The 23,699-nt window shown below is 46.2% G+C and overlaps 1 protein-coding gene and 1 long non-coding RNA gene across 3 annotated transcripts in view; one reads left to right on the forward strand and one right to left on the reverse strand.

Annotated features, from left to right (window-relative positions):
* The window catches only part of LOC144253666 (uncharacterized), a 240,351-nt gene extending 218,041 nt beyond the window's left edge, over positions 1 to 22,310 (reverse strand). For both annotated transcript variants that reach the window (XR_013343358.1, XR_013343357.1), the window contains exon 1: positions 21,887 to 22,310. This is a non-coding gene — a long non-coding RNA (uncharacterized LOC144253666). The remainder of the gene's footprint in view (positions 1 to 21,886) is intronic.
* Positions 19,555 to 23,699, forward strand: part of Adamts9 (ADAM metallopeptidase with thrombospondin type 1 motif 9) — a 154,532-nt gene continuing 150,387 nt past the window's right edge. The window contains exons 1-2 of the mRNA XM_077796192.1: positions 19,555 to 19,669; positions 20,242 to 20,642. Coding sequence (XP_077652318.1) covers positions 19,555 to 19,669; positions 20,242 to 20,642 — 516 coding nt within the window. The remainder of the gene's footprint in view (positions 19,670 to 20,241; positions 20,643 to 23,699) is intronic.

Genomic DNA, 23,699 nt, shown 5'->3' on the forward strand with positions numbered 1-23,699 from the left:
ATTAGGTAAGCAACATATTTACCTATTTTTACTTCCAACTAGTTTGAGTTGAACCTCTGTCACTAAAAACTAGGAAAACACAAACTTTTGGATTATGCAAACTCTTCCAGCAATTATGGATTCATCTCAAAGGTCACCACTTTCCTGAAGCTTCTTTAGCCTCAACAGAGGGATGACTTTTTTTACTTCAAAATATTCTAGGACTCAAAGTCTTCTAGTACTCTGAGTATTTCTCATGATGTTCTTGTCATCTACTTTGGGTTAAAATTATATATCAATGTCATGAGACTCTAAGCACCTTGAGGACAAGGACTGGGTCTCTTACTTTTATTTCAGCACAGTCTTGCACACAGCAAGTGCTACTACCCGTCTGTAAATTTCATGGGATCAAATTTACTTTGCAGGTAAACAAGTTTCTTTAAAAAATCCTTCTGCTCACCCAAGGATAACATCCACACCTACCTTACCCAGAAGTCAGAAGGCACTGAGTCAGGAGAGGTAAGAAGGCATGATTGTGGAGAGAACAAGCTAAGGTATGTTTATTTCTATACCTTCAACAACAGGATGACTATGATTTATAATGTGTGTAAAAATCCTGTCATACAGTCAGCAAGGTAGAGACTTGAAAATTAGGTGCCTCGTGAAGTTTGGTGAAAGAAGAAACATATTTGGTTTTTGTCTCTGGTTTCTGGCAAAGAGCACCTAAAATTTCCTGAATGATAAGGAGGTTTCCTTTGCTTTTTTTGGTGATTTTTTTTTAGTTGTAGATGTTCATAATACCTTTATTTTATCTATTTATTTTTATGTGGTCTGAGGATTGAACCCAGTGCCTCACACAAGCGCAATACCACTGAGCCACACCCCCAGCCCCATCTTTTGCTATTTAAAAGTAAAGTCTACAAACTCATGAGACCCTCAAAGTCCTGGGGTTTCCAATCCTCTCATGGCCTGATTGTTGTATTTGATTTAATTGTTCTATTTAATCAAAAGAACTTTAAATGATTTGCGAACACCAGGAATGATGTTGAACATGACAAAGAGGTATGAAATCATCAAAATGATAAGGTATACAAATACAAAAGTATGACTAAGATATAATTTTAGGAGAAATTACAAGAAAAGAAAATAGTATTTCTCCATATCAGTATTAGTGAGTAAAAGTAACAAATACATCAAAGGATGTTGCCAATAAAGTGGCAGTGTGCAAAATGGGAGAAAATATATGGGTCTAGTATCCAGAAAATATAAAGAACATCTACAAATCAACAGTAAAAGGCAATTGCACAAAAAATGAGAAAATAATTTGAGTAGATATTTAGAGTACACATACAAATAAATGGTCAGCAAGCAGAGGGAAAGATGCTCAACATCATTTGACATGTAAGAAATGCACATCAAAAGCACAAAAATTGAAAATAGCCTGTGTTGGAGAAGATGTGGAGAAATTGAACACTCTGAATATTTCTGGTAGGAATCTAAAATGTCTCAGCCCATGTGGAAAACAGTTTGGCGGTTCCTTTAAAAGTTAAACTTATAATTACCACATCATCCAACAATTTCACTCATAGGCATATACAGAGAATTGGAATCAGGGACAAAGAACAGAGATGTGTACCTGAATGTTCATAGCAACACTCTTCACAGTATCTGAAATGTGGAAACAGCCCAAATATGTGTCTTAGATGAAAGCATAAACAAATTATGGCTTATACACATAATGGAATACTATATAGCCACAAAAGAAATGAAGTACTGATACATGTTACCATGTAAATGAACCTTAAGAACATTATGTTACATGAAATGAGCCAGACATAAAAAGTCACATACTACATGATTCCATTTCTATGAAATATCTCAAATAAGTCCACAGAGACAAAATGCAGGTTGGTGGTTGCTAGGGGCTAGAGAAGGAAGGAAATGGAACCAACTACTTAATGTGTCCATTTTTTAAAAAATTGGTGTAGGGTGGAGGATGATGAAAATATTTTAGAACTAAAAGAGGTGGTAATTGTCCTCCTCAGCACCTTCAGTCCTGTCCTGTCAGTCACCTCCACATAATACCCATGTGCCCCATGTCCGTGTTGGTCATCTTCGCATCACGGGGGCCCACAGATGTGCCAGCTTAGAGGGGGGAGGTTCATTCTGACGCCCTATTGGAGAAGATCCATCCATGACTGGCTGACTCCAAGGCAGTTCAATATGGCGCAAGGGCGTGGGAGAGGGACACTAGCTGCTCAGTGTGTGGCAGCCAGAAAGCAAGAGAGAGAAGGAAGCAGGCTCTAGGGACAAGAGAAACACCCCCAGGGACCGACCTCCTCCAACTCACCCCCACCGTAGCCACTGGACTCTCCAGGCACTGACCCACTGATGAGGTCAGCACCTCAAGATCCAGTCACCACCTAAAAGCCCACCTCTGGACACTGCGGCCCTGGGGCCAGGCCCTTAACACGAGCTTTCAGGGACATTCCAGATCCAAACCCTCACAGTGTCACACCTGTACCTCCCAGACCACATTTCTAATATGTTGGCGTGACTTACATTGAAAAATGTTCACCTTTAAAAAATATTCATACCATTTAATTTATCATACATTTTTAGTGTGAAACATTAGTATCATTGTTTCTTTTAAAAATTCACATAAGAATGAAAGTACAAAATTTTTAAAATCCCCATTGTTCTGTTACCTAGAAAAAAAAAAATATATATATATATTGGCTTTGTACACACATGTGGGTACACCTACAGGTATACACAGTCATGGGTGGATACATTATATATATATATATTTTTTTCTTAATAACGTTATGAGTAATTTTCTCTGTCACTAAATATTTCAAAATAGCACTTATTTTTTGTACCAAGGATTGAACCCAGGGGTGCTTAACCACTGAGCCTCATCCCTAGCTCTATTTTGTATTTTATTTAGAGACAGGGTCTCACTGAGTTGCTTAAAGCCTCACTAAGTTGCTGAGGCTGGCTTTGAACTTGAGATCCTCCTGCCTCAACCTCCTGAGCTGCTGGGATTAGGCATGCGCCACCATCAAAATTTCATTTTTGATCAAACAATACACAATGTGACTTAAGTAATAACTGAAGTATAGAGTGCCTAGAGGAAAATCTCCTGCCCAGATGTATATATCACACCATCCCCTCTGGGCATGACCAATACTCACAGCTCCTCATGAATCCTTCCAGATATCTGTGCATTCATAAATATTAGTCTAAATGCATTATTCCTGTACAATATCTTATTATTTTCCATCTACTGAACTGTTTGGACATAGCATCTTTATTCTTCTTACAGCTGTATACATCTGTATTGTTGAGTGTTATGTCCTTACTCAGTCCCCGTTGGATGCATATTTAAGCTGCCTTTAACCTTTAGCTGTCAGAGACAATGGAGCTGTGGATGATCTTGTAAATATACCACTTTACCTACCAACAGGAGAGAAAGAGAGTGTGTGTGTGTGTGTGTGTGTGTGAAGTTAAATTACTAAGTCACTACATTTAAGGATCGTAAAATAATATTTTAATATCATTAAAAAAGAAATGAGAGAGCAAGAAGAGAAAATGAAACATTAGAAAGCTGGTCGGTCTGGTGGTTATTCAGTGGTAGATGTCCCGTATCTTCCAGGTTGCACATGTCTGGACTCCCTGGGGGACTGTCCCATTCTCCCTGGTCTGCTTAGGTGTTTAGAAATATCCACCCATCAGGGGTGGGAAGGTGGGAGCTGGAAACCTGATGGCAGAGCGGCCTCCACCCCAGAGCAGTTGGGGGAGCCCCAGGGCCTGAGGGCAGTAAGGAGAGTTGGACCTGCCCACGGACAGCTGGGCCTTGAGCCCCGTGGTAACGCCACAGCTTTCCCTTCATAGTACAAGACGGGGACACATGTAGAGGTGGAGACTGATTTTCCAGAGGGGAGACCATCTCCCACACCAGGGATCCGCTCCTCAAAGCCTCCATGTGAGTCTTGGTTCACCATCCCGCCTGGTCCTGTCCTGGGGAAGCTGACCTTGGGTACTTAGCCCTTTTCGGAAGCAGGTCCCCAGTTAGTGCCCAAATCAGAGTTGTACACCGTGATGACTTTGGTCAATGTGAACACGTCCACAAGGGCACCCTCCGGTCAATCTGTGGGACAGAGGCAGACCCCAGAAGCCCACTGTGGCCCTCCATCGCTACCGCTGAGAGTGACTGTTTGCTGTCACTGACGTTCCATTGTGGGGGACCTGGGCTGTACTTCTGTATCTGGTTTCTCTCCACGTCAGGTAGAACCTTGCTGCGGCTTCATTTTCTTCCTGCTGTCATGTGTAGCTAATTAGAACAAATTTTTTAAAAAGTTCCTCTCAGAACTATTGTACTGGGCATTAAGTTCCTAAGGTGCTGTTTCAGGGACACCCATAAATACATCATGCCAACACTTAAGGCACATCGGGCCCTTAACTCCGAGGGAGCTCTTGAAGGCTGCGTGGTCTTATTTCTGTCTTTATTTCAAGGACCCAACATGGAGCCCATCACCTAACAACTGCTCCCATGACACAAGTGTCCTGGGCCTGATCTTTCTTTCCTCTCTTCATTCTTTTATTCTTTTTTTTTTTTTTTTTTTTGGTACCGGAGATTGAACTCAGGGATGCTTACCCACTGAGTTGCTTAGGGCCTTGCCAAGTTGCTGAGGCTGGCTTTGAACTCATGATCCTCCTGCCTCAGCCTCTAGCTAGGATGACAGGTGTGCGTCCTGGCACCAGTTTCCTCTCCTCACTTCTCAACCACATGGTTGGTCCTCCCCTGCCTGCCCAGCATTTGAAAGGCTCAGTCCGTCTGTCCATAGGCCTTTGTTCTGGGCCTTCTCTTGTTTCTCTGGAGTCCTTGCCCTGGTCAGAAGCCCTCTTCCCTAGCTGCACATTAGAGTCACCTGGGGAGGTGATTTGAAACCTCTAATGCCCAGGCCCCCTCTGCAGAGATTCTGCCTCTCTGGGTCTGTTCTGAAGGAGCTCCCTGGTAATGGCACTCCCCTCCAGCCTCCCCAGGCTGTCTGTTATGGGGCTAGAACAGAGAAGCATTGCCCAAGACCAGGATCTCCAACTGGGGCCCCCAACCGGGCATCTGCCTCCTCTGCAAAGTGTTAGACATGCAAATGCCTGGGCCGCACACAATTGTTCCAAGTGCAAATTCTTCGGCCCTCAGAATCAGAAACTGGGGATGGGGCGCTGCAGGCCATTCTGAGGCCTGCTGAGTAAAGTGTGGGAAGCTCTGCCCTGGGGACCTCCTGCCCTCCTAGGAATTGGGAGCACACAGAAGACCACCTTCTCCTGCTGTCCAGCCTGGCCTCTTCCAGGAACACCAGCTGTCTTTCTGGCTGACCTTCCTCCACAGGGTCTCCCAGCGTTTCCAATGTCCCCAACACGTTTTCCCCTCACCAAACTATTTTTCCCAATTACAGTGATTGGCACCAATCTCCTCTGAGTTGTGAGAGGCAAAAACTTGGGAGCTTGTGATCTAACACCTGGGAGGTGACCTCACACCAAGGAGGTACAGAAAGGTAAAGAAAGAAGGCTCCCTCAGCCTCCCACCCTTTCCCCTTTTCTGGAGAAGACATTGGGACTCCACTCCTCATGAGCTGTGTGTCCCCGACAAGTCCCGATGTGTGGAAGGAAGTCTAACCTCCAGTGTGACTATATTTGGAGACTGGGCCTTTCGAAGGGGATTAACAGTGAGTGAGATAAGAGATGGACTCTAATCCAGGGAGGCTGTTGGAAAGGCCTGTTACAGGTCACACCCAGGGGACTCTCAGGACACCAACCTGTCCACACCCTGATCTTGCACTTCCAACCTCCAGAACTATGAGAAAATACATTTCTCTTATCTACAGCAGATATTTTTTTTTTGGGGGGGGGGCGGGTGGAGGTGCTGGGCTGTTGTGTTTTGGTAGCCTGTGGACATTTTTAGGTGTCAATTGGACTGGGCCATAGGGTGTCCAGACGTTTACTGCGACATTATTGTGGGTATTTCTGTGAGGGTATATCTGGATGAGATTAATACTTAAATCATTAGACTAAGTAAATCAGATTTCCCTCCCTCCTGTGCCCTCCTCCAGTCAGGCCTGAAGAAAAAGATGGCAGAGCCCCGGAGTGGGTGCATTCTTCCTGCCTGCACACTGGGATGCTGGTGCTTGTACTTCGTACTGGAAGTGAAACAGTGGTTCCCCCTGGGTCTCAAGCCTGCTGGATTTAGATGGGACCCACACTGGGGCTCTCCAGTTCTCAGACTCTGGACTCACACTGCAACTGTCACACCCTCTAGCCTGAGCCTCCAGCTCAGCCGGAAGACACTGGGACTCCACTCCTCATGATCACCTGGGCCCATTCCTTATGCTAAGTCAGCATGTGTACAGCTTTACACACACATGTGTAAATACGTGTGTCTACACACACGAACATATTAACTCTTTTCATTTTTCTAGAAGACTCCAATTAATCCCTAAGGTACAACATTAGTAGACAAAGACCTCCCCTCTTCCCAGTTGTTCATCTTCCTCACGGGATAACTACTGTATTTAGCTTCTTACATAATCTTTCAGAGTTTCTTTAGAATATAGAAGCAAAATGAGGAAATGTACTGCTATTTTTTTCACGCCCCCCCCCCCACACACACAGACATTCCTTTCACAGAGGAACTACATTTCCTTGTCTGGGTGTTTTCTGATTCATTCACTCAGGCCCTCCCCGTTTATATTTTTTGTGATGCTTGCCATTAGAAGTGATAGTGCTCTGGGGAATTTTGTATATGCCATTTTCTACACAAGCAAACACAACCGGTATGTAAAATGTAAAACGCCAGGTGGGGGGTATGATGGCACAACTTTGATGGATCTTATCAGATTTCCTTTAGATACGAAACAGCCACGTAAAAGAGTTCCCTGGAGCCTTAGTAATGGACTGTGTTCCTCAAACTTTTAGATTGTGTGTGTCTGGTAATTGAAAAGTTTGGATTGGTACAATCTGAATTTTTCTTTTTAGGAGTAAAATGAAGTATCTTTCCAAAAGTCTTGGCCATTTTTATTTTCTTTCTTGTGAGATATCAATAGTAGGTTTTTTTTTTTATAGGTGGAAGGAAGGATCTCTCCTGTTATGACCTGAAAATATTTTTTCTGAGTTCCTCATTCAATTCTGATGTAAGTATGATGTGCTGTGATTTGTAGGTGTCCCCCCAAAAATGCATGTGTTGGAAACTTAATCCCCAATGCAACCATGCTGAGAGGTGGAGTCTCTGGAGAGGTGACAGGGCCAGGAGGGGAGAGCGTGTCGACTTGACACCAGTACTGCAGGTGGATGGGGGTACTGGCACCCCTTTCTTCTCTGCCCTTCTGCCATGCCATGCCCTTGCCATGTTGTGACGCAGGAAGAAGGCCCTCACTAGATGCAGCTCCCTGGTGCTGGCCCTCCAGAACTGCCAGCCACGGCCTTCCTGGGGTTGCAGATGACCTTCTCTGGCATTCTGAGTAGCAGCACAAAGTGAACTAAGACACACTGTCTCTTGTTGTGTGCAATTTGTTTTTATTTGCTTTATAACTAGGTTAAGTTTTTCAAGTTTTGGTTTTTTTTAATGGCTTGTGGGTTCTGAGTCATGCTCAGAGGCCTTCCTTATGCCACAATACAGAGCTGTTACTCCTGCTGCCTCCTCTAGACAAGTTTGATTCAGTTTTTTACATTCAATTCTTGATCATCTGATATGGACAACACACGGGTTAAGAGCCTGACATACAGAGTCCACTTTATCTGCATGTGTGTGTTTGTTGTTGTTGTTGTTGTTGTTGTTTGTTTTCTTTTTTTGTACCAGTGATTGAACCCAGGGGTGCTTAACCACGCAGCCCCATCCCCAGCCCTTTTTTCTATTTTATTTAGAGTTGCATTTTCACAGGTGACTATCAAGTTCCTCTCAGCACCGAGAATTGAGTGATCTGTGCTCCTAGTCTAACTGAGAAACCATCTCTATCAGAACTAAGTCCTCACCGTGAGATCTCTTTTTGGATTTTAATATTCTCTTCCATTGGCCTGTCTGTTCATTTACAACCCAGTATGGCCCAAATTCATTATGAAGGATTTCTATTCTGTTTTATTATCTGGCATTCTTTCTAGATTCTCTTCATTGTCTACATCTTTTGGCTTTTCTCAAATAAAACTTTGATTTGTCTCAAACAAAAGAAAAATAAGCAGGAAAAACTGTATGGAGAATCTAATCATTTTATAGACATCTTAGGGAGAGGGGCACCTTTGCAATAGTCTTACTCACATCTCCTAAGAGGTCTTGAATGTTTTGAAATGTTCTTCATATAGGGCACGCGCATTCCTGTTCCTTTGTTTCTTCCTTTTTGGTCCTGGTGATTGAACCCAGGGATGCATTATCACTGAGCCGCATACCCAGCCTTTTTTATATTTTCTTTAGAGACAGGGTCTCACTGAGTTGCTGAGGGCCTCACTGAGTTATTGAGGCTGGCTTTGAACTCGCAATCCTCCTGCCTCAGCCTCCAGAGCTGCTGGGATGACAGGCCTGGGCCACCGTGCCAGGTGATTTTTCTTGCCATTCTCTATGGGGTTTTGTTCTTTCATATTCTCTGGATAATTGCTATTTATATATTTGAAAGAGCAATTTCTGCATAGTAATTTTAGGACTCCTTGGTGTGTGTCCCCATTACTTGCCATGACATCCTTCACCATGTCCTGTTGATTCTACCTCGAATAGATACTTGGATGTGCCTGATTCTTGGCAGCGCCACTAACACCTATGTGTCACCTTACTTCAAGACACTGATTTCAGCCAAGCCTGGTGGCGCATGCCTCTAATCTCAACTGCTGGAGAGGTCGAGGCAGGAGAATCACAAGTTCAAAGCCAGTCTCAGCAATTTAGCGAGGCCCTAAGCAACACAGAAAGACCTTGTCACTAAACAAAAATACAAAAAAGTGGGGCCTGTCATATGTCATATGTCATATATGGGCACCCTTATACCGAACAAAATAGAAAAAAACCCCACAGATTTCTCATCCAGACAATTGCAATATTCCGTTAACTCCATTCTCCATACAGCAGCCAGAAAGATCTTTTTAAACACAAAAAGAACACTGTCTTAGACACTTGTATGTAGCTATAACCAAGTACCTGAGGCTGGGTGATCAGTAAAGAAAAGAGTTCTTTACTTCACAGATCTGGAAGCCCCAAGAGTGTAGCAGCCTCATGTGTTCAGCTTCTGGTGAGAGCCACATGGGGCATCAAACATGGTCAAAAAGTGAAAGAGATCACACAGCAAGGAAAGAGGTACAGAAAACCAAGGGAGCCCCACGGGGGTTTATAACAACCTGCTCTTAGAAGCTATCTTACACCCTAATCCCTCATGAGGGCAGCTCTCACATGATCCACCTGCACCTCCCAACAATACAGCAGAGACCAAGCCTCAAGAGGTCTGAGCCACAGAAAGCATTTTTCTGTTCCCTTATCTAAAATACTTCTGAGGCTTCTCCTTGGATTAGAAGGAAATGCAAACTCCTTCCCATGAAGGTGAAGACTCATTCTGTTCTAAACCATCTCTTCTCATTTCTGGAATTGGAGTGACCAAGGCTTCTTTGGATTCTCAAACACACTACCTTCTTTTTCTTGACTCCCCTTTAATCTCTTTTACAATACTCAGTAGGATCATTCTACACCTATTTATGACTTACTGATTTTGTGTACCTCTTCCCCACCTCTTCCCCACTCTGCCACCTGCAAAGTACATAGAAGGTGTTCAATAAACATATTTAGTGAATGAATCCACAAATATCTTTCTGGTTTATACAGTCAGAGCTTGGAAAGCTTAAATACATACATATATTTGTGTATATGTGTGTGTGTATGTGTGTGAGTGTATGTGTGTGTGTATTTTTCCTGTTACGTGGCTTTATTCCCCATTCATGCTTTAAATCCCTGATTACCATCTGTCAAACGCTTATATTTCTAAGTCACTAGCTTCCCCCAGAAGCCTCATGGCCATCATAAATCTCTTCTCAGCATTTGTTCCCATGTACACAAAATATATAAGGTTATTTTCAAATAATGAAGTGCATATTGAATGTTACAGAAAAAGGTAAGGTTATACATATTTATGAGAACTTTTTTCCCTAAGAGTAATGATACCACTCTATATTTTCTTTATATATTGTCTCTTTATTTAAAAAGAAAAACGTTATTTTTCTCATTAAAAATTAATTTATTCTTGGTGTAACAATAAACAGTATGGAAATGAGGAAGTCAAAATGTAGAAAGAAAAGATCTCCATAATTCCCAGTCCCAGAGAGGACCAGGGGTCACAGTTGAATGTATATCCATCTTTTTAGACTTTTTAAAATGCACATGATATTCTAGCACAAACTGAGAATTCATTATTGTTGTTTTATTTCAATTTTACTACTGTTGGGCCCAATTAGAGAAACAGCTCTGTGACTTGGATTCTGAACAATACATCTTGGATGTGTTTATGTGCTAAACATATGGCCTTACCTGGTTTCTCTCTCTCTCTCTCTCTTTCTTTCTCTTTCTTCCTTTCTTTCTTTCGATTGAACTCAGGGGCACTCAACCACTGAGCCCCATCCCCAGCCCTTTTTATATTTTATTTAGAGACAGGGTCTCACTAAGTTGCTTAAGGCCTCACCAAATTGCTGATGCTGTGGGATCCTCCTGCCTCAGCCTCCCGAGCTGCTAGGATTACAGTCATGCACCACCACACCTGGCTTCCTGACCCTGTTTCAACATTTGCCTAGTATTTCATTCACCTACTGTCCCTTGAAAGTCCCCTTCCCTCTTTACCATGTTAGTACTGGGGGAGGAGAGAGTCATAAATTTGTCACATTTCTGTTTTTAAGGACTGTGCTGCTCTTGGACACAAGGCCGAAAGTCTGGATCAGGGAAGGAGCCACTTCTCTACTTCAACTTCCATGTTGTTGGAGGAGGTATCAGAGCAAATAGAAAGTTCCTAAGAACCAGGTTCATGTTCAGAATCAATGAGCTAAGTGAATTTGTGTTACCTCCTGTCATCGGAATTCAGACCCTCTACTGCCATGCTGAAGGTATCTAAAAGGAAGTTATACCAGCAAGTTCTTATTTTTTTCTAACTCCCTGTTACACAGAGCCCAGGTAGCTGAAATTTATTCCTGTTACACTGCCATGAATGCCATCAGTATGGACTGTCAGACCTGTTTTCAGTGGGGAATAAAAATCAATGCAAAACTGATTATTTGGCCAACATCTGATAGGGACTGGAGAAGGTGCTAATTGCTAGGCTTACATTTCAGGAAACAACTAAAATGATTTGAAAAGGTCTTTGAAAAGCTTCTTTGTCGAGGGCCCCTCAAATTAGCTCATCCCAAAGAATTCAAAGCCTGTGCCATTTTTACAAGTGTTTATATAGTGAGGACCACATCCAAACAATACAGGGCCCTGGGCTGATCTGGAGACGAGGGAAGGAGGTTCCCAAGAATTGGTGCAGCAATGAAGCCACTGGAGAATGAGGCTCCCAGGGCCAGTCTCACAGGTGAGTGCTCTGCCTTTCCAGAAACACCTTCTCCTCCTCAGTCCCAGTGGGCCTGGGTCCAGAATCCCATATTAGTGACGGACTCCCTGAACCCCATCCCTGAACCATCCCCTCTGGCCTAGTCCATCCCAGCGTCCCCATATCTGAATTCCACATGTATTTGGATTTCTACTCTTGGAAACTACATCCTTAAGCTTCCCAGTTTATCCTGTGTAAAGCCCAATAAAACATAAACAAGTACAGGCCCTGGAACCTTCCATTCAGCACCTAGCAGTGCAACTTGGACCAAGTTACATATCTCCTTTGTACCCTCACTTCCTCCAGTGAAAAGGTGGGCTAGTCTGTCTAAAACTAACAAGTAAAGGGAGGAAGAAAAGGGGTCTAGCAGCATTCTCTATCTCCTTGGTTTGGCAGGAGAATTAAATACAGTATTATCCATCGTTCCTGGAAATACCCATTATAATCAATATTATTAGAGCGGAAAACCTATCTGGCATCAATGGAGCAGAGGTGTTTGATTTTTTTTGAATGACTTATTTGCATGTATGAAATGTGCTTACCCTAAAAAAACTTTTTTTTTTTTTTATGGACAAAGGGAAATGATGTTATAACTATTTAAAAAGATTCTGCTGGGAACAAAAACCTACTTGAAAATTACTAAATTGGATTTATATGAATTGCTCATTTAAGCAGATAGTAAGAAAGAGAGAGTAAATCTGTTTTCAATTTTTTTTTTTAATCTTTAAGAAGATGAAGGGGCCAACAGCAAATAGAAGCATGGAAAGCATTTTTCAATCAAGGACACACAGGCCCTGGAGGAAGGAAGAGACCACCCTTCCTAACTAGCAGGTAGTGAGGCTGCTGACTTCAACCACGGAGATCACTTCCTCCACACCAGGCTCCAAGCCAACACTGTCACCACTTTAGTCATTTTCCCGGCATCTGGGAGGCCAGGAACCACTATGACTCCCCTTCTAGGACACACAAAGGATGTGGAACCTGCCCAGGAAGAGGTCTCCTGCCTGCTGTACTGAGCAGGTGAGGATGCTCCCACGATCCTGGTCACCGTGGCCCTCAAGCAGCCCCTAGAGAAAGCCGAGCTCTAGAAATGTGTGGTTCCAGGAAAAAAGGAATCCTGGTGATGTTGATTAAAGCAGGATTTGCCTCCCCAAGAGGAATGACACTGTAAGAAACAGAAATGAGGTACATGGGTGTGAAGTGGGACTTCTCTAAATTGGAAGAAGTACTGCTTCTGAAAACTAGAACCAAACTGGCGGCAATAGTTAACTCATTTAGAAATATTGGTAAATACCCACCATGTGCCACAGGGACTGTTTTATTAGTCTTTTTTTTGGGGGGGGGGCTGCTGTGACCAAAAGATCTGATAGGAATAACTAGAGAAAGAAAAGTTTATTTTGGTGCTCACAGTTCCAAAGGCCTCAGGTCATAGACACCTGGCTCCATTCCTCAGGGCTCAAGGTGAGGCAGAACATCATGGCGGAAGAGTGTGGCAGAGGAGCTGGGCATGGGTGGTGCATGCCTGTAATCCCAGCGGATGGGGAGTCTGAGGCAAGAGGATCTTTAGTTCAAAACTAGCCTTAGCAACAGTGAGGCCTAAGCAACTCAGTGAGACCCTGTCTCTAAATAAAATATAAAATAGGGCTGGGGATGGGGCTCTAAGCCTTGCATTGTATCACACATGAGTTTCTATCTAAATCGAAACTATAACAGGTATATATATATATCAGCTCAGAAGATAAAGTTGGGCTGAGGATGTAGCTCAGTGGTAGAGTGCTTGCCTGGCCTGTACGAGACCCTGGATTCAGTGCCTAGTACTGCAAAATAGATAAATAAATACTAAAAAGAAGACAGACTCGTCCATTGCTCTCATGCTTCTTAAAGTCTAACAAATGCCACCAGCTAACCTAACAAGGTGGGAAAAGTCCTGGGCTCGGCGGGCATTTGCCTTCTGGTGGGCCTCAGATATGGTGAGACTTACATGAGTACATGAGAGCCTATTGCTCGTAAATAGCTGGGTTAACTGCACTGTTGGAAAATCATGACACTGCACTTGGACACACTATGTTTCCATTTAATTTGGCTTTAGTGTGAGCATGGTCTGGATTTCAGCCAGAAGTCCGGGATTTCCAAGTTCTGTTGGTGGTTCTAATGTTGAACCCCAGGTCTGAAGATCTCATTTCACGGGATGTTAGAGAAGATAGCACAAGGATTTGAGGCTCTAAGGATAAAGTCTCAAACATTTGTGGGATTCACATATGGGCTCTGAAGCCTGAGCAATAGAATTGAGGATAGTGTTCTGGAATAACAAGAAATAAGGCTTATCACGGAGCATCCCTTCCAGATCCACCCTGAGCCAGTCATGAACAACTGGAGCAACAACTTTCTGAGCATGCTCCAGAGAAGCTCTTCAGAACTTGGGATTTAGCACTAGAAGAAAGAGGAATGTTCTCCTAGATCATATTTACCAGGCCAAGTGCAAGGGCTGAGCCACCAAGAACAATTAGGTAAAAGGCTCTGTGTTCCTTACGCTGCTCCAAATAATGGAATCACACACTTTGGGGGTGAACCAATCCCTGTGCGGACCCCAACTCTTCACATTCTGGCTCTGTGGTGTTTGGCAAGTCATTTAACTTTGCTAAGTCTTATTTTCATCATAAGTAAAATGAGAGCAAGTGGCAGGATTGCTCAGAGAACCCAATGATTAGCACATAGTAGGAACTCAAAAAAAGAGAATCTAATGTTATTGTCACCATTAATCAAATACTTTCTCAACATTATGCTCCACTGGAAGTTAGTAGTAGGAAGACTGTTAAAAAAAAGTATAGCTGGGTGCAGCCGTGCATGCCTGTAACCCCAGTGGCTGGGGACTGGGACTGAGGCAGGAGGATCAGGAGTTCAAAGCCAGCCTCAGCAACTTAGTGAGGCCCTAAGCAACTCAGGGAGACCCTGTCTCTAAATCAAATACAAAATAGGGCTGGGGATGTGGCTCAGTTTTCGAGTGCCCTGAGTTCAATCCCTGGAAGCAAAACTGGTACCAAAAAAACCCAAAAAATGTACACTAAGGCCATTTGCCCACATGGCCAGCAAATACGATACCATTTCTCCCCACTCCCATCCTGTGAGTAAACTAGATCAGAGAGGGTGATACCCAAGGTCACAGAGCTCAGCCACCCTCAGTTCCTCTGAGAGACTTCACTCTCCACAGTCTGGTGCTCTATGTTTTCCCTGAAGTCACCTGCTGCTGACTGCTCAGGAAGCCATTCACTGGCCCACTCTGCTCTATCATTTGGGTGTGGCTTTCCCTTTCTGTGGAAATAGATGACTTTACTTCAGGTCCCTTCCTGCTGCTTCAGGGGTATTCAGCCAAGAGGGTCATTTGTGATGCCATCTCTTTCATTTCTATCCCCCAGATTATCTCGGGCTAGTGACTGATGTCGATTATCACTCCTCTGGGGCCCAGTTTTCAAGAAAAATCAGCCAAAGACGACTTCCACTTTAACCCACAAAAACATTCAATTCTGGTAAAGCCCCAGGAGAGGGGAAAAAATGGGTTAAAAACTCTTTGTTAATTCCAAGTAACCACAAATTTCTGCATCTTTGAGAACAAACTTTTGTGAGGGGTCAATTTATTTTCAAAATCCACTTTCCCACCTGGCTTGGTGGTGCACGCCTGTAATTCCAGCAGCTTGGGAGGCTGAGGCAGGAGGATCTCGAGTTCAAAGCCAGCTTCCGCAATTTAGTGAAGCCCTAAGCAACTCAGAGAGACCCTGTCTCTAAATAAAATACAAAACAGGGCTGGGGATGTGGCTCGTGGTTAAGCGCCCCTGGGTTCAATCCCCAGTACCAAAAGAAAAAGAAAAATCTACTTTCTCTTCCTGGACTCTTATTATTCTGTATAGTTCTTTATAGAACCAGACTCAAAACTGATTTTAAAAATATACATAATAAAGAAGCCATGTTAGCACAGTTGAACCAAAGCTGAGAGACCACATTTGGTCAATATTTGTCAAGCATCGACTATGTCAGACCTCTCCTAGGTGCTGAAGGAAAAAAAACATGGAACACCAGTGAAAATCCGGGATGATTCTCATCAAGTCCTCACTGTTAGACAAACATGTCTAAGTGTCAAAGAAAAATCATACATAGAAGAGAAAATCGAGGCAATCCTCTGGACAATTTTTACTACCCTCTCCCCAACCAGTCCCTCCTAAAATCTAGCAAACTCTGATTAATAATTTATTCATTATTTTAAGAATTATGAAATGGGATCATACCACTGAAACAGAGTTTAAATCCTCACTATCACTAGGCAGGGATTCTGGTCAAATTACTTCACTTTTTTGGGACGTCATTATTGTCACCTGTGAAACGAAATTTGACTGACATTGCTTGACTTGTACAGCAGCTGTAAAAACTAAGCAGTGTTTATTAGCACATGGGCTGGTACTCGATAAGGACTCATTACCACTTAGACAAAAGGTTTTGATCTGAATTAGCTCAAGTATCTTCATCATTCCAAACATCTCTTCCTAAGTTTCTCTAAGACTCCAAAGTCCAAGCATGGTAGCACATGCCTGTTATCCCAGTGGCTCGGGAGGCTGAGGCAGGAGGATCTTGAGTTCAAAGCCAGTCTCAGCAACTTAGGGAGGAGCTAAACAACTCAGCAAGACCCTGTCTCTAAATAAAATATAAAAAAGGGCTGGGGATGGGGTTCAGTGGGTGAACCCCATCAGTGGTTCAGCTTATAGATTGATATTTTTCTGTTCCATGCTGAACTCTTAGCAAGTGCTCTGGGGTTCAATCCCTTGCACTAAAACAAAACTCCTTTATAGCACAGATGCAGAGGTGCAATAATCCACCGAGGAAATGAGGAGGTGAAATGCAGAAGTCCAGGGTCTCCATCACCTCGGGTGGTCTCCAGGAGATACTTGATATCTCCTTCCCCTTCAGCTTTTGTGGATAATACTGTGTTGTATCAGAAACAATTTTCCCAAACTGTAGACAAAGTTCATTCATAAAGCAAATTTTTAGAAAAGAAGCACAGGAGATGGTTCACACAGCTACATGTAAAATTTATACCCTCTTGGGTTCTCTTCATCAGGAGTGGTTTGACTTGAAAGAGAGGGAAATCATCTAATGGAAAAATACTGAAAAGTGCTCTATTTCTGAGTAATTTGAGTAAAAGTACTATCATAGTTTTTACTGAAATCAGCTCATAGATTGATTTCTTGATATTTTTCTGTTCCATGCTGAACCCTTAGCAAGTCCCAGGCCCTGAGGAATTTTATCACATAATGAAAGATGACATATCAGAAGTACACTTCCGTAGATTGTTTTAAACAATCAAGACTGCCAATCCTTTAAATCACTTCTACACTGTTGATGGGATTGTCAATTAGTACCACCACTCTGGAAATCAGTATGTCGGTTCCTCAAAAGAGTGGGCATGGAACCACCTTAGGACCAGCTATCACTCCCTGGCATTTATCCTAAGGAATTAAAGCCATCATACTACAGTGACACATGGACACCATGTTTATAACAGCACAATTCACAATAGCCAAACTATGGAATCAGCCTGGGTGTCTGTCCATCAACGGATGAATGGATGAAGAAAATGCGGTATCTATACACAATCGAGTTTATTCAGTCAAAAAGAAAAATGAAGTTGTGTCATTGGCAGGAAAATGAATGGAATTTAAGACCATCATATTAAGCCAAATAAGCCCAACTGAGAAGGTCAAGGGTCATATGTGAAAGCTAGAGAGGAAAAAGGAAAAGAGAGGTGGAGGCAGGGAACTCATGAAAATCAAAGGGAGATCAGTAGAGGAGAGGGACCAGGGGCTAGGAGGTGTGGATGGTTGGGGGAGGGCTGGGGAGAGCCCAATTACATTGTTAAACTGGATGCATTCCTAACAACAAATCTCATCATTATACAACTATAACATACCGATAAGAAATGTGGAAAGAGAAAAAAACGCCATCTTTAAAAATCTCAGATTGTGTGCATGACAGGTACTTTACCAACTTTATGTAGTATATACCCATTATGAAATTCCAGTAATACAGCCACACCGTGGCCACAGTAACGGATTTGAATTAGTAACTTATTTAGGAAATTCCAATTTTGCCAAGTCATTTTCCTCTCTACCTGGACAAATGCACATAGGAATATTTCTAGAATTGTGAGTGCTTCTAGCATATTGCTCTTTGGTGCCAAATCTTTGGTATTTTCAGTCCTGAGTGGTAGACTACCAAACAACAGAGAACCCTGGTTCTAGGACACTTGGGCAAACATATATATATATTTATGTTTTAAATATATATTTATTTATCATCTATTTATTTATATCATATCTTTTACTGAAATTGCCATTTCCTTTCTCTTGAAATCAGCACATCCTCTCTCCCTGAGAGCTTTTGAACCACCCAGGATTAAACAGTTCTCTTTCTCTTCTCTTCCCTGCCCCTCCCCCCGCCATTCCCACTCTCTCTGGCTAAGTTCTGACTTTCAAATATGCATCCTCAGTCGCAGGGAGCTGTAGCTGGAAGAGTCTGCTCTGAGCAGCTCCAAGCATCTCTGCCCAAAGCCAACGGAAGTGAATGAGAAATCCCTCTAGCTACTGGTACTTCCCCTAGGGATCCACAACCTCGCACTGCGTCCCTCCTTCTCTCCTCCCCTTTCTAAACCCCGGGGTAGTTAGGGGCGCCAAAGTCCCCGCCCCTTTTCGCTGGCCGGAGCCGTTCCTAACCTTTTTTGGGCTGGGGACCCACAGGAACCTACAGACCCTCTCGGGATAAGGGCAGAAGTTGGGAGAAAGCAGTTTCAAAATGTTGCGAAACTTTCCAGGGACCGCGGGTTGGAAACAGGGCTCGATTTGCAGGAGTGAGAACCCTGTCTTTAAACTCTTGACTTGGGGCAATTAAATCGAGAGAGGAGCTCAGGTGCCAGACCCCGGCGCGAGTGAGCAGGCGTAGGACGCCAAGGCACCCTTCACTGGGTTACTTTCACTTATAAGAAACACCAAAAAAAGAGGATTGGTGGAGAGAGACGGGACAGGAGAGAGAGAGAGAAAGGAAAGGGGGAAAATACGGCAAATAAGGGCGCAGTGGTAAGGGGAGAAAGAGGCCAGCGGTGGGGGCACCGGAGAGAGTCTGAGTCCCAAGAGTCTCTAGGAGGACCGGGAGGTAAAGAGAAGGAAAGAGATCCGAGGGGCGGCGGGGGCGGGGGGGGGGCGGGCTGCGCGTCTGGAAAGGGAGAGAACTTTCTCTGTTCCTGCTCCCCAGGGCAGGGAGTCTCAGAAAACCCATCTCAGGGAGGTGGCGCTGACCGCAACCGACGGGCCAAGCGCGGCTGGCGCCTCTGGCCCCTGCCTGTTGTGGCTTGAGGGGTCTCTCTCTCTCTCTCTCTCTCTCTCTCTCTCTCTCTCTCTCTCTCTCTCTCTCTCTCTCTCTCTCTCTCTCTCTGCAAGTCGCGCACGGGCCGAGGAGGGGACACGGTCTGGAAGGAGGCGGGCCGCGCTCGCCTGGCTTCCTCCTCCCCTCTGCTCCTCCTAGAGGCGTGCACGGGGGTATTTGAGCGGCGGAGGACCCGGCCCCCGCCCCCGGCCCCCATTCAAGAAGCCGCTCTGCTATCCGCGCCAGCACAGGGCGCCTAGCGCCTTGGAGCGCACGTTCCGCGCCCGCTCGCTGGACATTATGCTGCCGAGCAGTGGAGCCCCAGTCCTCCTCCTCCTTCTCCTGCTCCTCCGGCTCCTCCTGCGGCCCGAGCGGCTCAGCTCTCGGCAGGCGGCAGCGTTGCTCAGCCGAGCGCAGACGGGACCCTCACCGCACGACCTCAGCGACTCCTAAAGTCAAAAGTTGGCGGCCGCGCCGGGCTCCGCGCGCTCTCCACGGCTGCTGCCTCGCGTCGCCGCCGCAGCCTAGGCGGGCAGGAGGGAGGGGGTGGGGGCAGGGGGGAGGGGTGGGGAGCACCATGCAGTTTGTATCCTGGGCCACACTGCTAACGCTACTGGTGCGGGACCTGGCCGAGATGGGGAGCCCTGACGCCGCGGCGGCCGTGCGCAAGGACAGGCTGCACCCGAGGCAAGGTAAACGAGGCTCTGGCCCCTGGGAACCCCTTTGGCCCGGTCGCTGCCTCCCTGAACTCGCTCCCGGGCGGGGGCACCCCGCAGCGGAGACCTCTCCTTTTCCTAGAAAGAATTACCTCCCGCTTTGGAACCTCTCCTTCTTTGGGTCATCCCCCAGCCAATTGTTAGGGACACACTTTAATTTAGTTCCCCCCCCCACCCTTGCTTCTAGCCTGATCTTTCACCTTCCCTAACCCACGCCTCAAATTAAAGTTACTAAGTAACTGGGGCCACCAGATAGCGCACGTTTTATTTTATTCAAGGCATTCATCAAAGATCTGAAATTATCTTATGTATCTTGACTCGTTCATTGTCTGACTTCCAGTGGTTGTATCCTCTGCGCCCAGCATTGCTCTTGACTGTTACTGTTACATAGTAGGTGCTCAGCAAATATTTGCCCAATGATAAAAGGTGAACGGGTCGAGTCAAATGGTCTAGAAAATAAGTCCGGACAAAGTCCCCATCTTCGTTTTAAAATGAAAACTTGTGGGGAAATGGACTATTGGCTCATATACCTCTGCTTCTCTCTGCAGTGAAATTATTAGAGACCCTGAGCGAATACGAAATCGCCTCTCCCATCCGAGTGAACGCTCTAGGAGAACCCTTTCCAGCGAACGTGCACTTCAAAAGAAGGCGACGGAGCATTAACTCTGCCTCTGACCCCTGGCCTGCCTTCGCCTCCTCCTCTTCCTCCTCTACCTCCTCCCAGGCGCATTACCGCCTCTCCGCCTTCGGCCAGCAGTTTCTATTTAATCTCACCGCCCATGCCGGATTTATCGCTCCACAGTTCACTGTCACCCTCCTCGGGGCGCCCGGGGTGAACCAGACCAAGTTTTATTCCGAAGAGGAAGCAGAACTCAAGCACTGTTTCTACAAAGGCCATGTCAATACCAAGCCCGAGCACGCGGCCGTCATCAGTCTCTGCTCGGGAATGGTAAGTGGGCGCGTGCCCCCTGCCCTGCCCTTCCGCCTCGTCGCCTGCTTCTTTAAGACTCAATTGCTCTCCAGGCCCGGAGACAGACGCTCCCTGCACCGAGTCTCCACTCTGGCCTTCAGTATCAGCCAGAAACTCGTCTGGGTCCCTGGGGCTGGGGGCTGCTCGCTCTGCGTGCACGTACACACCCAAGGATCGTACGCACCCGCCCCGAGAGGCTGGTGGATGTTTAGGGGGCTTTCTAGGGGCCAGAGTCGGCTCAGCTGTGCGTTGCCCAACGCTGCAAGGCGACCTGAAAGTCGGTTTCCAAACTCGGAGAAAGTTGCTGGAGTTGTGGTTTGTTGCAACCAACTTGGCTGCCCGCGAGCGGAGCAGCTGAGCGCAGGGCGGACCCGACTCCTCATTGGCGCATCCTGGGTCGGGATTGTGGATTGACAATTCCCAGCCAGGGGTACTGGGAATTCCTTCTCAGTGTTTGGGGGACTGAGGCGAGTAATCTGGATTCTCCTCCTTCTCCCGGGACCTTTTATCTAGCGCAAAGAATCCTAAAACTGAACCGGAATGACAGGGAGCAGGTCGCGTCCCAGGAACGGAAGGGCGGGCCAAAGGCTCTGAGGGCGGGGGAGAGGGCGGAGCCTGCTTCCAACTCTGCGATTTAGGGTGGAAGCCGTGAGTGGGGGTGCAGCGCAGTCCGACTCTGCACCCTGCTGGCGGGGTGGCCCAAGACGCAGGAATTGTTGGGACAGAGCTTAGAGAGACTGCCCGGACGTGATTTTGGTTCTTCTGGAACCCGTGGTGGTTCCCTGGAAGTGTAGGCAGAAGGGATCCTCGGGGCAGGTTTCCCTAGGGAGGCTGGACGGGGCTACCACCTCCCGGAGCTGCCAGATACGCACTTGGCAGGGGATCCAAGTTTGTACCTGGCCCCCCTGCTTTCCGACCCCCAACCCCCATCCCATTACCCTCCACTAGGTCTATAGGGCATCCTCTCCCTCTTCCCACAACATCCGAGGACCCGATGTACGCTTCTGGCCCCAGCCAGAATGATCCTTGACTTTCCCAAGCGACGTGCGTTTCTGCCACGCGCGTATGACGCAGAAACTTTCCCGGGCAGGCTCGCCTAGCTCACGGCGTGGCGTCGTACGCTCCTTTGGGTATTAAACCTTGCGTCTATGATGTGTCTACTCTCACCCAGAGCACCCACACTCCCCCCACCATCTTTTCTAAGTGGGGGCTTAAGTACTCACCCAGGGCGCTCGGCAGCCCCGTGGCGCGCTTCGGTCTTGGGTCTTAAGCTCCAGATCTGGACGTCGCATCCTCCTCCTCACGAGGGAAGGCTCTCGAGGGAGGGGTAAGCCAGCTTGAAGACGGGGAGGGAGGAGGTCTAGCCTGCTGGGATGTGGGGAAGGGGCTGAACCCCTGCTCACCCCAGCTAAACGCCGGGGATCTCTGCGCCCGAAGCGCGTCGTGGAGATTGGGGGTAGGCGGAGACCGCAGTGTGGCTGGGCAGCGGGGGAGGGGTGCTGCGGTGAGTGAGTCATCGCTGCCCCGAGACCTAGGGCCTGAACGGTGGGATCCCTTGGGTCTTTAGCAGGTGATGGCTTAGGTGGGCGCGAAGTCCGGCGTCTGACCGAGCGAGCCTCAGCGCCCCGGGGTTTCAAGGTAGTACCCTCCAATCCCTGGTCCCTGCGACTCGAGCTGCGTGTGCACGTCAAGTTTGTAAACACTCCTCTCTCCTCCTCTCTCCCCGCCTCCGCCCCCCGCTGAAGCCCGGTGGCCCCAGCACTGGTTTGAATGTTTTGCTGCGCAGAACCTTCATTTCCATTGGTAGTTTTAGGTGGTAACACGTGGTCTTTGGGGGTAACTGAGAACCGAAGCCACTCCCTGGGCAATGGCCATCATATTCATATTGCGTTTGATTTGTCATCTGCCTCGTTTGGGGAAATGAGTCTGCATGGATCTTAAAGATAGGTGCTCACTGTACCTCAAGCCTTAATCTAGTTCCAGCGCCCTGCCCCTTTGTGTTCCTTCTGCAATTTTTATTTCCTCCTGAGATTTCTCCTTACCGTTTTTTTGGAGCCTTGGAATTAGGATGTTCCAGATGTTTTGTCCAGGAAGTCTTCCACTCCTTGGAGTGGGCGGGGCCACCTGCATGTCAGTTATCCGTTCCCCAGAGTTCCAGCTCAGGTGTTTTGCTTACTTCTGAACATCCCTACCTCTCTTCTATTTTCCTTCTCTCCCCCCTCCCCCGATTCCCCCTTCCCCCATCCCAGTCTCTCATTAGGACTGTTGTCTAAGACAAACTTCCACAGGCTCTTGCCTTCCAGTCTTTTCTCTAAATCCCTGCCCCCTCCCATACACACCACCATCACTTGAAAGATGACTGAGCACAAGCACTCATCACCACTCTGCCCAGGTACTTTGCGTAACCCCCCATGGTCTAGTGAACAACCATAGACTCCTTCATTGAGCAGTTAAGACCTTTTACATGACATTCCCTCACACCACAGCCATCTCACACTCAAGTTTTTCTCCTGAAATCCTATATTTCAGGCAATCTGCTTTATTCCCTCTGAATCACTTCATACAGCTTCCCATGCCCAAACACACTCTTCTTAAAGCGTCAAGTACATCCTCTTCCCAGGGAGACCTTCCCATAGCCCTGCAGACAGATAGCATCTCTCCAGTCCACTCTGCTGTCTCTCTGTTGTGATGCTTGCTGCATTCTTTCCTGCGTTGAAGTTCTCAGGTGCACAGATTCTGTTCCTTCATCCTTAGTAGCCAGGTCACCATCAATTCTTCTCTGGCATTGGCTCCTTCAATCCTGTGTGTACTCAATATGTACATTTGAAAAAGGACCCCTTAGCCAAGAAAAGGTAACTCTGGCCCAGCAGCTGTTTGTGAACCAATGGCAAAATCAGTTTTGGTGCCATACTATTATTGTCTTGGCACCACAATAAGCACTTTACTATATGCATTGCTTTACCCAGAGCCTCCTGAGGACAGTGCTCCAAAAACCCATTTTACTGGTAAGGACACTGAGGCTTTGACCTGGAGTCT

The sequence above is a fragment of the Urocitellus parryii genome, chromosome 3 (assembly GCF_045843805.1).
Source record: "Urocitellus parryii isolate mUroPar1 chromosome 3, mUroPar1.hap1, whole genome shotgun sequence".
Taxonomy (NCBI): Eukaryota; Metazoa; Chordata; class Mammalia; order Rodentia; family Sciuridae; genus Urocitellus; species Urocitellus parryii.